The following is a 13396-nucleotide window of genomic DNA, read 5'->3' as shown; positions in this document are numbered from 1 at the left end:
TACCTCTCCCACCCTCACTCTCGGGAGCCGTGCTCAGCAGTACACCCACATCCTGCGCTGCTTAACCACAGCCTCTGGCTGCAGGTGGCACTCAGGACGGGGCTGGGCCTGCTTGAGACACCTCCCTCCTTCACTTCCCCAGCCCTGGCAGCTCTTCCTGGCAGCTTGTGAAAATCTGTGTCCTATCCCCAAGCCCTGCTTCCACCGCCACCATCCTCTTCCGTACCTTCACCTGTCTTTCAAGGCCTGTTTCTGTCTTGCCCATTTTCTGAACTGACCACTCCATCAGGGACCCATCAGTCATTCTCTGCCACCTTTGATGTTTTCCTCCGACTGAAGTTAGGCAAACTTTCTCTTTCTCTCTCTCCCTCCCATCCTTTCTCCCCTTCCTCCATCCCTCCCTTCTTTCCCCTTCCTCTTGTCTTCCCTTCCCCATCCTTGGCGTAGGAAGGGCAGGCGAGGAAGCAGGTGAGGGGGTAGGTGAGGAATTGGCTGCAGGCCCCATGGGGCTGTCCTCTGTTTTCTGGGAAGCTGGAGTTGCCCTCAGCTGCTCACAGTAAGGGAAGCAGGGATTGGGTGGCCTTTTGAGAGGAGCGCTGAAAGTGTGGCCCTCTTAGGGGAGTGGAAAAGGGAGCCGAGAAGGGACAGAGATCATCAGCCAGGCATAGCCAGGACCCACAAGGTCCTCTTTTTCGTTTTTGTCCCCTGCCTTCACTTTTTTTCTCTTATTCCCCATGCTCTCTCTAAAGAGAGCTTCAAATAACGGCCCACCAGCTGTGGGAACAGAGAGTGCTCACATCTGGGGTCATAGCAGAGGCAAAGGGAGTGAGAACCTGAATGGTCTTGGGAGTTAGGGCAGCCTCTGAGGGCCTCTCAGAAAAGAGGGACAGCAACTCTTTCAGACAAACACAGTTTATTTTATTCTCTCTTAGCTGAGAGGAGCCAAGCACATTTATGGAGATGCGAATCACAATCTAGTGGCCTACAGTGGAGATGGGGGTGGGGGGTGTGGCGGTTAAGGCGGAGGGAGGAGCTCAGGGCTGGCTCTGGGCCAGGATCTGTGAATGGGGCAGAGCCTCTGTCAACATTTACTCAGTCCATCCCCGGAGAGGGATGCAAAAGGGGACGAGGATACAAAAGTAGTTGGAATAGTTTGGGATGGGGGACAATTTACATGCAAGGAAAGGTGAAGTCACATCCAAGGGGAAGGGATGAAGAGTAGAAATAAATATCCTGGCAAAAGAGCAGGCCAGCTGTGAGGGCATGACTACTGATGATGCTTCAAAGGAAGAGGAAGCAGCAATGTCTTAGGACTGGGCACCAGCAGAGAAGGCAGGAGGGAGGGAACTGGGGATGAGGCTGGAGGGCGTGAGTTCATTATGAGGCCGAGGAACGATTCTCTCATGGGGTCCAAGGCTAGCCCAGGAAACGGGGCATCGCAGGGGGACTGGAGAGGAGCCAGACGTGGGCCAGTGGGAGGCAGTGTCCTCTGGAGGGTCAGATGCCCCTCTGATTCAGGCCAGAATACAGGTCCCGCTGGCCTTTCCGGATGGGCTGGGGGTAAAATAGAGACAGGGTGGTCAGTGGTGCGGGAGGAAGTACCTTCTAAGAAAGGGCACTGAAGATCTAGCTTTAGGGCATGCGGAGAACTTTGGACTTGAAGGCAGGAGGCAGGCTGGAATTCTAACTTGGCACAGTCAGTCGGAGACTTGAGCTGATCACCTCCTTCCGTGAGCCTCCGCTTTCCCATCTCAAAAATAGGAACTTAAAGACTCACCCTCCAGGGCTTCTTCAGGGCTAAATAACTCACTTATGCTCAAGTAAATACTACATGCTTGGCTGGTGCTCAACAAATATTTGTTGGGTGTATCCAGGTGTGAGAGTGAAAATATTTAACAACTAGTAGTGCACACGCACCAACCAACTAAAAAAATCCTGGTGATCATCTGCTATGCCAGGCATTCACTCTTTAGTTATCCCAACTCAAAAGGCAGCCTGGTTGGGGAGGGGCTGTGATGTCTAGCCGTGTGTGTGTCTGTGTGTGTGTGTGTGTGTGTGTGTCCGTGCACATGCATAAAGGTGGGTTGGAGTGAGTAAAGTTTGGGGCTATTTTCCAATGAAGTATTTTAATATTTCAATAAATAGTATGGCTATACTGGTGCATACTGGTGGAATATCAGCCCTGCATTTACTGTGTTAGGATTTGCATATATGATATTCTCCATGGCTGTATCCCAGGCAATGACTAAGCCAGAGAAAGAGGAGTGTGTCTCCCGCAAGCTTCTACTCTTCATGGTTGTGGGCGCCATGCAGCCTTTGAGACAGTCCTGTTCTATCATGAAGGAGGCAGAGGCGGCGCATGGACGGTCATTTTGGGAGCCCAGAGTGAAGGGCTTTGAGGCATCTGGCAGACAAGATGGGCCATTCCATCTGTTCCCTTTCCCCTAAAGGAGCCTCCCCTCCAGCCTCCTGGCCCATTTCTATCCCCCTTTACCTCATAGTCTGGGTTGGGAACAGGTGGTGGCCTCTCCTTGTTTTGTCCTGCAAAGGAAGGAGGGGAAACATTTCATTTCCATCAGGGAACCAATCTGGCAGCACTGTCTGTGCCAGTGAGACCCAGACAGAGAGTGGCAAACCCCGTTGTTCTCTCCTCTGCCATTCCCTTTGCTGTCCAGCTTCCCTTCCTCTTTTTTCCTTTCATTCATCTCTAAGGATACTCTATACTCTATACTCTTCTTATTTGTGACTTTCCTCAGCTCAAGGTCCTCCCGTTGTTTATTTCCATGGGGGAAGGGAAAGGAAAAGGCAGGAACTAATAGCTCAGAGTCTCTCTTCCCACAGCCGAGGAACAGAATTGGATTACTGCGGGCATTGACAGGCATGTGAGGAAGCCCATCACTTTCATAAGCTTTTCTGCACTTTTCTAGGGTGGGAAGGAGGGGAGTGATGTGAGATTCGGAACCCTCTGTTGAGATCTTGGCATCACAGTAATAGAGAATATGCCCAGAAGCTCCAGAGAAGCTGTTCTGACCTAGTTGTGGACTTGCCACCCACCCTGGCCCAGGCTGCATGTCCCCCCTTGGCAGGAATCTCCACGGCCTTACCCCTTTGCCTGCCACCAGAACCCACTCCTCGTGTCACGGGCTTGGCCTTGGCCTTTCTATTCTTGCTCCAGTAGTAAACCAGCAGCAGCAAGCCCAGAGTGATGCAGATGTCCACTATGACAATTGTGGCCACCGCCATCACATCCACCTCCACGCAGTTCTCACACACTGTCGGGGGTGGGGCAGGGAAGAGAGGAGATCAACAAGCAGGAAAACACAAGGCCCTGGAGGTGAGGAGGGGGCACATGAAGGCCATTCTCCCCTTCTTTGTTTTGACCATTTATGAGCTCTTGCCATGGCCAGAGCCCTGCCTTCAATATGTTCAGAATAACATCAGCAAGCAAAGATTGGTGCCTGTGGGTAGAGGCACTGGAGTCAAACAGCCCTGGGGTTCAGTCCCAGCTTTATTATTCACTAGCTGTGAGAAGTGTGAAATGTGTTTTCAACTCACAAAGCCTCTGTTTCCTCATCCCATTACTCATGGAAATAAAATGGTACTTAACCCATACGGTTGTCGAGAGGATAACATGAAAGAAATCCCTGATAAATGTTGGGTACATGCTTGACAGTTAATAAGCACTCAATAAGTGTTAGCTATTGTTATTATTTCATTATTATACCTTAGCTTATGCCATTTTGTTATAGTGGCTTTGAGTCTTTTTTGCAAACCTTTCTGAAAAATTTCTCTCTGGAGAAAGCGTGAGATAAGCTAACATTGGTGTGCCATGAACCTGGGTGTGATGCAGTGTAAATGACCCAGTCCTGTCTCTTGGGGAGTTGCTATTTTAGATCTCGCATAGACTGGGGTTACCCAGAAGCCTCATATTGGTGTTTAACCTATATTCCAGAAAACACTGATGGTGCATGGTACCAGAGAGTCTTGGGATTGAGTGTGGGAGAAAGTGCAAAGACGCCAGGGCACTGTGAGCTGGGTTAGGGGAAATCATTGAGAATGCCCCCTCTTCTTGAGACAAAGTTTCACTCTTGTTGCCCAGGTGCGATCTCAGCTCACTGCAACCTCTGCCACCCGGGTTCAAGCGATTCTCCTGCCTCAGCCTCCCGAGTAGCTGGGATTACAGGTGCCTACCACCCATGTCAGCTAATTTTGTATTTTTAGTAGAGATGGGGTTTCACTATGTTGGCCAGGCTGGTCTCGAACTCCTGATCTCAGGCAATCCACTTGCCTTGGCCTCCCAAAATGCTGGGATTACAGGCGTGAGCCACCATGCCCGGCTGAGAATGCCCTTCTGAATGCTCCTCCCTAAAGAGCCCAGTGGTGCCTGCTCTGCAGACCCAGATTACCTCTTGCCTTCAGGTAGAGATAATGGCTCGCCTCTTCTGTGGGGGTCTCTTTGGAGAGGCAGGCATAATAACCACTTTGTTCCATTTCTGAAAAATCCTCCAGTAACAGGTGGTCCTCATGACCTTCTTTGTTTTGATCATTTACGAGCCATTTTATTTCCTGTCCATCATACCGAGGGCATGTCAGTGTTACTGTGGTTCCTGAGATGGAAACTTTATATGCTGGGGAGAAAGAAGGGACATTGGTGGAAGAAACAGAGACGATTTTAGAAAAGGCAAATTAGTGACAAAAGAACCAACCAACTGCAGGAAGTCATCTGTCATCCAGGTCTTAGATTTGCTTATCAGAAGGGGGCTCTACTGGCTGGAGGGTGTGGAAGAGGAGATATGTGGAATGAAGCCACCTTTTGAGAGGTGGCTTTAGGGTTTACGCAGGGACATGGGGACTTGGGAAGGGGAAGACTGATGTAAAGAAAAACCCATAAAAGTCCCTATTTAGAACCTTTCTAAAATGGGATCGAGAATGCAAATGCTGGGCCGATCTCAGTTCTTGGGGTCAATCTGTCTCAGTCAGTTCCTTCTCATGTACCCACCAATCTGCATCCTCAGACAGGGCATAAATAAAAAACGAATAAACTCACGGTTCTGGGTAGTATCACCTGAAAATGAAAAAGGGAAAGGTGGTAAGAAAATATCTTGGTTTAAGTTTAAATTGTAGGTAAATTTTTTTCTAGTGGAATTAGACACTGCCCACAAGACTTCCCAAAGAGGTTCTCATCCATTTAGGAGCCCCAAGTCTTGGAGGTGAGGTTTATGCTTAGTCTATGAGATTTAGCTCATAGATATATTTATTAAATAGCTCATAGATGTAACTCAGATACACCAGGTTCAGAATATAGCAGCATGTGCTCCTAGATCCAGATCTACTGAAGTTCAGAAAGCCTTAATGTCCTAAAGCCAAAAAATTCCAGAGGTTTCAAGCTTATCCTCTCATGTTAGCCAGAACTGTATTACAGATAGATTTGAAAGGGCCTTCTCAGAAATAAAGATCTCTATGCCATTGAATCACTGATGTGTGGACTTACCTGTGTCTTACAATTCAGAAATTCTTTCTTACAACTGAGTCCCTCATAATAAAGAACAAGCATCTTTCTTCTTATTCCATAGAATTTTCTCTGTGTTTGCCTTTAAATAATGTGAAATACTCAACACATTTTGAGGGAATGGTTCTTCCAATGAAAAGTGGCTTCATTTTACATTATCTCTGAGCATAATCAGCTCTCCATTATTTTTGTTAGAGGGAGGCCCATTAGTGTGGACAACTGAAATCAACTAATAATCCACTAATGCCGTTTGTAGGTCCAGTCATGTTTCCCACAGCCGCCGTGTTTGCCCTGGGAGGTGGAGCTAGGGGTCCTTGCTTATTTCCTGGAAAAGTTGTGGCTGGAACACTGGGTTTTGCTAGAGCCCGGACCTGACAGTGGAAGAGAGGAGAGGTGGTGGTGCTGCTGTCAAAGACAGAGCTCTGGACGCAACAGTCAGATGCTCTGTGTTTGAATCCTGGTCTGCCCTAGTCTGTGTGACCGAGGGCAAGTCATTTAACTTTGCTGAACCTCAATTTCTTTATCAGGGAAATGGAGACAAAACACCAACCTCACAAGGTTTTTGTGAAAATTAAATGGATTATTAAGGTGAAAGTGGCTGACACATAGCAGGTGCTCAAGAAAAAGTTATGTCCTTTCCTCCTTTCCTTCTTTTTTTTTTTTTTTTTTTTTTTTTGAGACGGAGTTTCGCTCTTGTTACCCAGGCTGGAGTGCAATGGCGCGATCTCGGCTCACCGCAACGTCCACCTCCCGGGTTCAGGCAATTCTCCTGCCTCAGCCTCCTGAGTAGCTGGGATTACAGGCACGCGCCACCATGCCCAGCTAATTTTTTGTATTTTTAGTAGAGACGGGGTTTCACCGTGTTGACCAGGATGGTCTCGATCTCTCGACCTCGTGATCCGCCCGCCTCAGCCTCCCAAAGTGCTGGGATTACAGGCTTGAGCCACCGCGCCCGGCGCCCTCCTTTCCTTCTTGAGGTCCTGCTACCCCCAGAACAGAACTGAACTCTGACTCAGTTGCTCAGGCAGCCTCCTGACCAAGACTCTGCAGAATGTAAACAAATCATTCTCTATGTCTCTCCACCTGCTTATAATTCGGAGTTGAGTATAAAGGCAGTAGACAGTTTATCTGATTTTAACTTGTAAATAATTTTTCAACACTGGTGTTTTTTAGACATGTTAAATGAACTAGAAATCATAAAGTACCTAGACATCATACTCTGCTGGGTGTGTCTGTTTGAAAAAAAGTAAAGAAAATTGCTCCCAACTTTTATTGGCACAAATTCAGTAGTGGAGCTTAGACTTAGCTTATGCTGTTACAAGGGTCTAGACGTCTATGCTTACACAGAAATGTGCTCCACATGTGTTCACTGCAGCACTATTCACAAGAGCAAAGACATTGAATCAACCTAAATGCCCATCAGTGGTAGAGTGTATATAAAATGTGCTGCATATATGCCATGGAATACTATGCAGCCATAAAAAAGAATGAGATCATGTCTTTTGCAGGAATATTGATGGGGCTGGAGGCCATTATCTTTAGCAAACCAACACAGTGACGGAAAACCGAGTACCACATGTTCTCACTTAGAAGTGGGAGCTAAATGATGAGAACACATGGACACCTAGAGGGAAACGACACACACTGGGAGGGTGGGAGGAGGAAGAAAATCAGGAAAAATAACTAATGGGTGCTAGGCTTAATACCCAGATGATGAAATAATCTGTAAAACAAACCCCATGACACAAGTTTACCTATGTAACATACCTTTACATGTACCCCTGAATTTAAAACAAAAGTTAAATTTAAAAAAGATATGTGTGCTCACAAAGATTTTATACACATCCAGAGACAGTATTTCATAATGGTTAAGAAAATGAACTTCAGTATCATGTAAATCTGCATTGAATTTTTTTATTTTTAAATTTCTATTAATTTTTTTAGAGACAGGGTCTTTCTCTGTCACAGAGGCTGGAGTGCAGTGGCACAATTTTGGCTCAATGCAACCTCAACCTTCTGAGCTCAAGCGAGCCTCCCACCTTGGCTTCCCAAAGTGTTGGGATTATAGGCATGAGCCATTGCACCTGGCCTAAATCTGCATTCACATATCTAGGACTGGGCTGTTTATTTATTTTTGTTAATTTTTGTATTTATTTGAGCCTTTGTTTCCTTATCTGTACAATAGGGATGTTAGAAGAATTAAACGAGAAAATTCAAATAGAATATTTAGAGCAATGCCTAAAAGATACATGCTCAGTAAACTTCAATGCTTATCATGTATGATCACCGTGCTTTCCATGTATTAATAGCTAAAATTTACCTGCTGACTCTTTTTCTTTTTAAGACAGAGTCTTGCTCTGTCACCCAGGCTGGAGTACAATGGTGCAATCTTGGCTCACTGCAACCTCCACCTCCCAGGTTCAAGCAATTCTTCTGCCTCAGCCTCCTGAGTAGCTGAGATTACAGGCACCCACCACCACAGTTGGCTAATTTTTGTATTTTTAGTAGAGACAGAGTTTCACCATGTTGGCTAGGCTGGTCTTGAATTCCTGACCTCAGGTGATCCACCCACCTCAGCTTCCCAAAGTTTTGGGATTACAGGTGTGAGCCACCATGCCCAGCCCACCTACTGCCTTTTATGTCAGATAATGTTCTAAGTGCCTTAAATAAATTATTCACTCGGTCCTCATAATAACCCTATAAGCTAGGTAGCACTATTATTTACATTGTACCAATAATGATGCTATGGCATAGAAAAGTTAGGTAAATTACTCAAACACACCCAGCAAATATGGGGTTTAGCCAAGATTCAAACATTCTGGTCTAGCTCAGTTAGACTTTTAGCCCTCATACTATATAACTTTGTCTTTTCTGCATAAAATATTTTTTCCCTAAAACATGAGCTTATCCTTAAGAATTCAGCACAAGGATCATCTCCCCCAGGGAGACTTTCTCAACAACACTCTGTAGAGTTGACCAGTCCCCTCTTTATACTTCACTTTACTCTGTATCTACCCATATTATAACATGCAACTCGTTTTATTTTTAATTATTTGTCTCTTACACAGGCCATCAGCTTCTTAAGCGGAGGTAATTAGCAATGTGTTCACACATTTGTTCATTTATTCTTTCAGAAAATATTCATTGAGCACCTATTATGTGCCAGACACTGGACTAGATAAATGAGACACTGTCTGTGTCTGCCTTCAAAGATTTCATGGCTTATACAAAAACAAATGGTAGCTCCAACCCACACCCATATGTGTGTGATCAGAGATACATACATACACAGCTATAATCTGACATGACAGCTAGCAACAAACACAGGCACGTTTCATCCAGATCCCATTGAAAGATACTTGTATTTTCCCTTTACTAGTTTTAGTTCTTAGTGTTTGTTACTGTGATTGTACTCTATGACCATTTTGTTCTACATCTGAAAAGAGGTCAGATAGAGTGAAAATCCTCTTACCAATCTCTTCATTACCTGAAAAGGAAACGGTAAGAATCCATTAGTAACGTTTCTATTGGCAACGAAGACCAGATCCTGCTCCTGTGGGTTGGGACTCTTCCCTCTACCCTTAGGAAACAATGGATCTTCAAATTCCCTCCACTGCATATAAAAAGCTGTTTTGGGCCTTACGTCTTATCTGACGACTATTTCCAAAAATGGCTCTTAAGGACACTACAAATTAGGCAGCACAGTGGAATGTGGGCATAGTGGTTGCCTTTATTTTAATTTTTGAGACAGTCTTGCTCTGTCACCCAGGCTAGAGTACAGTGGTGCAATCTTGGCTCACTTGCAACCTCTGCCTCCCAGGTTCAAGTGATTCTCCTGCCTTAGCCTCTCGAGTAGCTAGGACTAGAGGCATACACCACTACGCCCTGTTAATTTTGGTATTTTTGGTAGAGACAGGGTTTCACCATGTTGGCCAGGCTGGTCTCGAACTCCTGGCCTCAAGTGATCTGTCCATCTTGACCACCCAAAATGCTGGGATTAAGGTGTGAGTCCCGGTGTCCAGTTGTGGTTGCCATTAAATACAACATTGGTTCACTCAGTTTGGAGGAGCTGATTGAATAGAGTGGCTTCCAATGTTGGACCACTCCTGACTCTACTGTTGTGACTGAGAGAGTAAGTTCAGGCCGGGCAGGCTCAGATGCCTGTGCACCCGCATGAACACACATGTACACACATGTACACACATGTATTCAGAATATTCAGACATGTGATTCTGAACACACACCAAAGGTTGCCCCAGAAGCTTCTCCAGAGTAACCCTGTGCAAGCATTCTGGCTACATCTCCTCTGCAGAATCTCACATCAAATATAAATGCAAACAGATGAAAACTGTTAGTGCTTTCAACTTCATTTAAGTCTGTTTTTTTTTTTTTTTTTTTTTTTTTTTTTGCACAGTGAAGACTCATCATTTCCTCCCTCTGTTGCTTCCCTCTTCTGGGCTGGAAATGTCTCCGGACTTGTGAGGAAAGTCAAAGGAGTAGATGGGAGAAGCCCCTTTTCCTGGTCTCTGTGGAAGTTCTGTGGGAGGCCTAAGAGCAAGCTCCACTCATAACTACAAAGAATGATGGGCTGATTTCATAAAAAAGAAAGAAAGTATATCTCACCGTCCTGCCCCCAGATGCCAACTAGAAAATAAATAAGAAAAAAAAAAAAGTGTTAGTAAATGTTGTGGGTACCTGCATTTCTAAACAGAAAAAGGGCTGTGTTGCAGTATGACCACTGATGACATCTGATGTCCTTCCCAGTCACTGCTGGGTCACAGCCATTTCTATACCCTGGAACAGTGGAACTTACTGCTGGTATTTACCAGGGGTTCCCAGGAAATGTGGAAGAAAATAGAGGAAGGAAGCATCTAGCATTAACTATGAGCCCACGATATTTGATAAGCAGAAGTCAGAAAAAGTCGGAACTGTTTTTTGGATGACTAGAGACATAGCAAAAGAATTTTGCCCCTAAGCTTCCATTTTGAACATTGGTCTCCATGGAAGAAAAACATGCTCTTGGTTGGGTACAAACACTGGGATTCTTGTTCCATTTCTGGCTCTGCTTTTCTGGTGGTTCAGTTTTTCCATTTGTTTTCTGCTTGAGACAGATGGAAATATTTGAAACCCTGATTACTCATCAGCCAGGGCCTGTGTGTTAAAGAGCCCAATCACATTTACAGCAGGCCCTCCAGAATGCCCTCAATCAGCAATACTTTGGATTCATTACAATGATCAGTTTCCCTGGCATTGCCTGAAAGCTTTCTGCACACCTAGGCCTTTCTTTTACTGAAGCCTCTACACTGGAGGAGCCAGGATCCCCACTGTCGTATCCTCAAAGCAGATTGGGTACGTTCCTATGATGCCAGATATCTGGGATGATTGGGCCTTTGACAGTCTCTCTTTTAATTTATTTTTATTTATTTATTTTTTGAGACACTCCAGGCTGGAGTGCAGTGGCTTGATCATGGCTCACTGCAGCCTTGACCTCCTGGGCTCAAGTGATCCTCCCGCCTCAGCTTCCCAAGTAGCTGGGACTATAGGTGTGTGCCATCATGCCTGGCTAATATTTAATTTTTTTTTTTTTTTTTTTTTTTGTAGAGATGGGGTTTCACTATGTTGCCCAGGCTGATCTTGAACTCCTGAGCTCAAGTGATTTTCCCACTTTGGTTTCCCAAAATGCTGGGATTACAGGTGTAAGCCACTGCATCTGGCCTTCTTCTTCTTCCCTTTTTTTTTTGGAAAAGCACGCTTTACAACACTAAAATGGTTTAATTCTATTTCCACCTAGGAAGGAAGGCATTATATCCTCTTTTTAAAATTCTTTTTAATTTTTACTATATAAACTGACAAATCTTCTACTTTACAGATTAAGAAATTGATAGAAAATGCCTGGTCACTCCCTACAGGAGTTACATCCTGCCCCTTGGTACTCAATGTGTTCCTAGGATCAGTAGCAGATTAATAAACTTGAGAGCTTACTAGACTTGTGGAATCTCAGTCCCCAGTTCAGGTCTTTTGAAGCAGAAGCTGCATTTTTTTTTTTTTTTTGTATTTCTTTTTAGTAGAGACGGGGTTTCACCATGTTGACCAGGATGGTCTCGATTTCTTGATCTCGTGATCCACCCGCCTTGGCCTCCCAAAGTGCTGGGATTACAGGCGTGAGCCGCCGCGCCCGGCAGAAGCTGCATTTTTAACAAGATCATCAGATGATTTGTGTGCACATTCAAGACGTGAGAAACTCAAGACGAAGCAGGAAGTGGAGATATCATGGCTGGGGCTCTGAGATGGGGGCACCAGCTGTGACAGCATTTTCTAGGTCTCTGAAAGAAAACCATCACGAGCCATTTTGCCTCATGCGGTGCAGCCATTTAGAGCACAAACAGTCCTGGTCTCCCAGATCAGCTTCAGCACTTACTATGTGGTTTAACACGTTATTTAACCTTTTCGAGTATCAATTTGTTAATCTGTAGAGGATTTATCAGCTTAGGTAGTAAAACTTAAAGAAGTTTTTAAAAAGGACATAACCCTTTCCCTCCTAGGTGGAAGTAGTATTAAACTAATTAACACATCTAAATAATTTTTTCTTTACACAGTACCTGGCACTCAATAAATGGCAACTTTTTTGGTATTATTTATCTCATGAGACACAGAAATGCTCTTGGTTATTTGTCGATTCATACCCCATCTTGCTTCAAAAATAAATAAATAAATAAATAAACCGAAAGTTGTTGGGCACCTGAAAAGAACTGAAAATTACGAGGCGTTTTATTGTCTCAAAGACAGTGAACTTGCTCTACATGCCTTGTGCAGAGTTTTAGCTCAGCTATCTGGTCTCCCCAAAACAAGGAGTGGAGCTTTGCTCTTCTAATCTCTTTTGGGTTAGTTCTGGAGGGCTGGGTAAGTTGCAATGAGCTTGTCCTCAGAGGCAGCGAGACCTCTTTGCTCTCAAGAGCTATGAGCACCCCAATTGCTCGTCTTCGCCTGCTCCCCAGACGCTCTCCCAGGCACCCGTGGCCTTTTTCTTTAGTCCCCAGCTCTAATCCCCCACCCTAACATAGCACGAACAGTTCCTTACATCTGGTAAATGATGCTTCTTGGTGCCATCGGGCAGTGCCAGGTACGACTGTAAGCCTTCCAGTTGTCAGGAGACACACCACCCTTTCCACTCCATCCTACTCACCTGATAAGAGGCAGAGGCCTAGAACTCTCCAGCGAGCGCCAGGAGACACACCACCCTTTCCACTCCATCCTACTCACCTGATAAGAGGCAGAGGCCTAGAACTCTCCAGCGAGCGCCTGAGTGCATCCTTCTCTCACGGGATGGTTCCTCTGCTAAGATGGCGGAGGCCAGCAGGCTTACTACTTCTGGAAAAAAAAAAAAAGCAAAATAGGTGACTTTTTCAAAACATTTGCCAGAGATAAGGACCTTGGGGCCGTTGTTCCCAATGCCAGGATAAAAAAGGAGGGCTTTATAAGAGAAAGACTCACCATTTTCTGAAGCAGGCACCTGAGGCTGGGAGGGAGGCGGGCTTCTGAACCCCACACAGGAAGCAGAGGGGCCTCTGGGCTTGCGGGTTCTACCTCGCTTGGAAACGTTCAGGGCAGAGGCCTCCCCCTGGGTTGGTGGAAGAAAGCTGGTTCCCACAGCCTTCCTAGAAGGACAAAGAGGGCTCTGACAAAACCTGGAGGGGCCATGAAAAATATCTGACATTTAGCTGTCCAGACCATGCAGTAGGTTGGTGCAAAAGTAATTGCAGTTTTTCCCATGGAAAGTAATGGTAATACAATGTGCCTCCACGTTGGTGGACCCCCCGACTCCCCTGTAAGCTCTGACAAGAAGAGGGAGGTGCGGGAACATTTCCTTTCTTTATGGTGGACCGGGCA

The 13396-nt window shown here is 45.5% G+C and overlaps 1 protein-coding gene across 1 annotated transcript; it reads right to left on the bottom strand.

Annotated features, from left to right (window-relative positions):
• Positions 1-896: 896 nt before the first annotated feature.
• Positions 897-13060, bottom strand: CD3E (CD3 epsilon subunit of T-cell receptor complex). The gene is made up of 9 exons (XM_039470957.2): positions 13001-13060; positions 12770-12877; positions 10133-10153; positions 8982-8996; positions 5048-5065; positions 4407-4628; positions 3105-3272; positions 2495-2541; positions 897-1554 (listed from the first exon to the last, which is right to left on the bottom strand). The coding sequence occupies exons 2-9, from the start codon at positions 12816-12818 to the stop codon at positions 1498-1500; spliced, it is 597 nt and encodes a 198-aa protein (XP_039326891.1). The 5' UTR covers positions 12819-12877; positions 13001-13060; the 3' UTR covers positions 897-1497.
• Positions 13061-13396: the final 336 nt, after the last annotated feature.

Source organism: Saimiri boliviensis, chromosome 6 (assembly GCF_048565385.1).
Source record: "Saimiri boliviensis isolate mSaiBol1 chromosome 6, mSaiBol1.pri, whole genome shotgun sequence".
In the NCBI taxonomy this organism is placed as follows: domain Eukaryota; kingdom Metazoa; phylum Chordata; class Mammalia; order Primates; family Cebidae; genus Saimiri; species Saimiri boliviensis.
The sequence above is the reverse complement of the archived record's forward strand: the minus strand, read 5'-3'. Positions and strand labels throughout refer to the sequence as shown.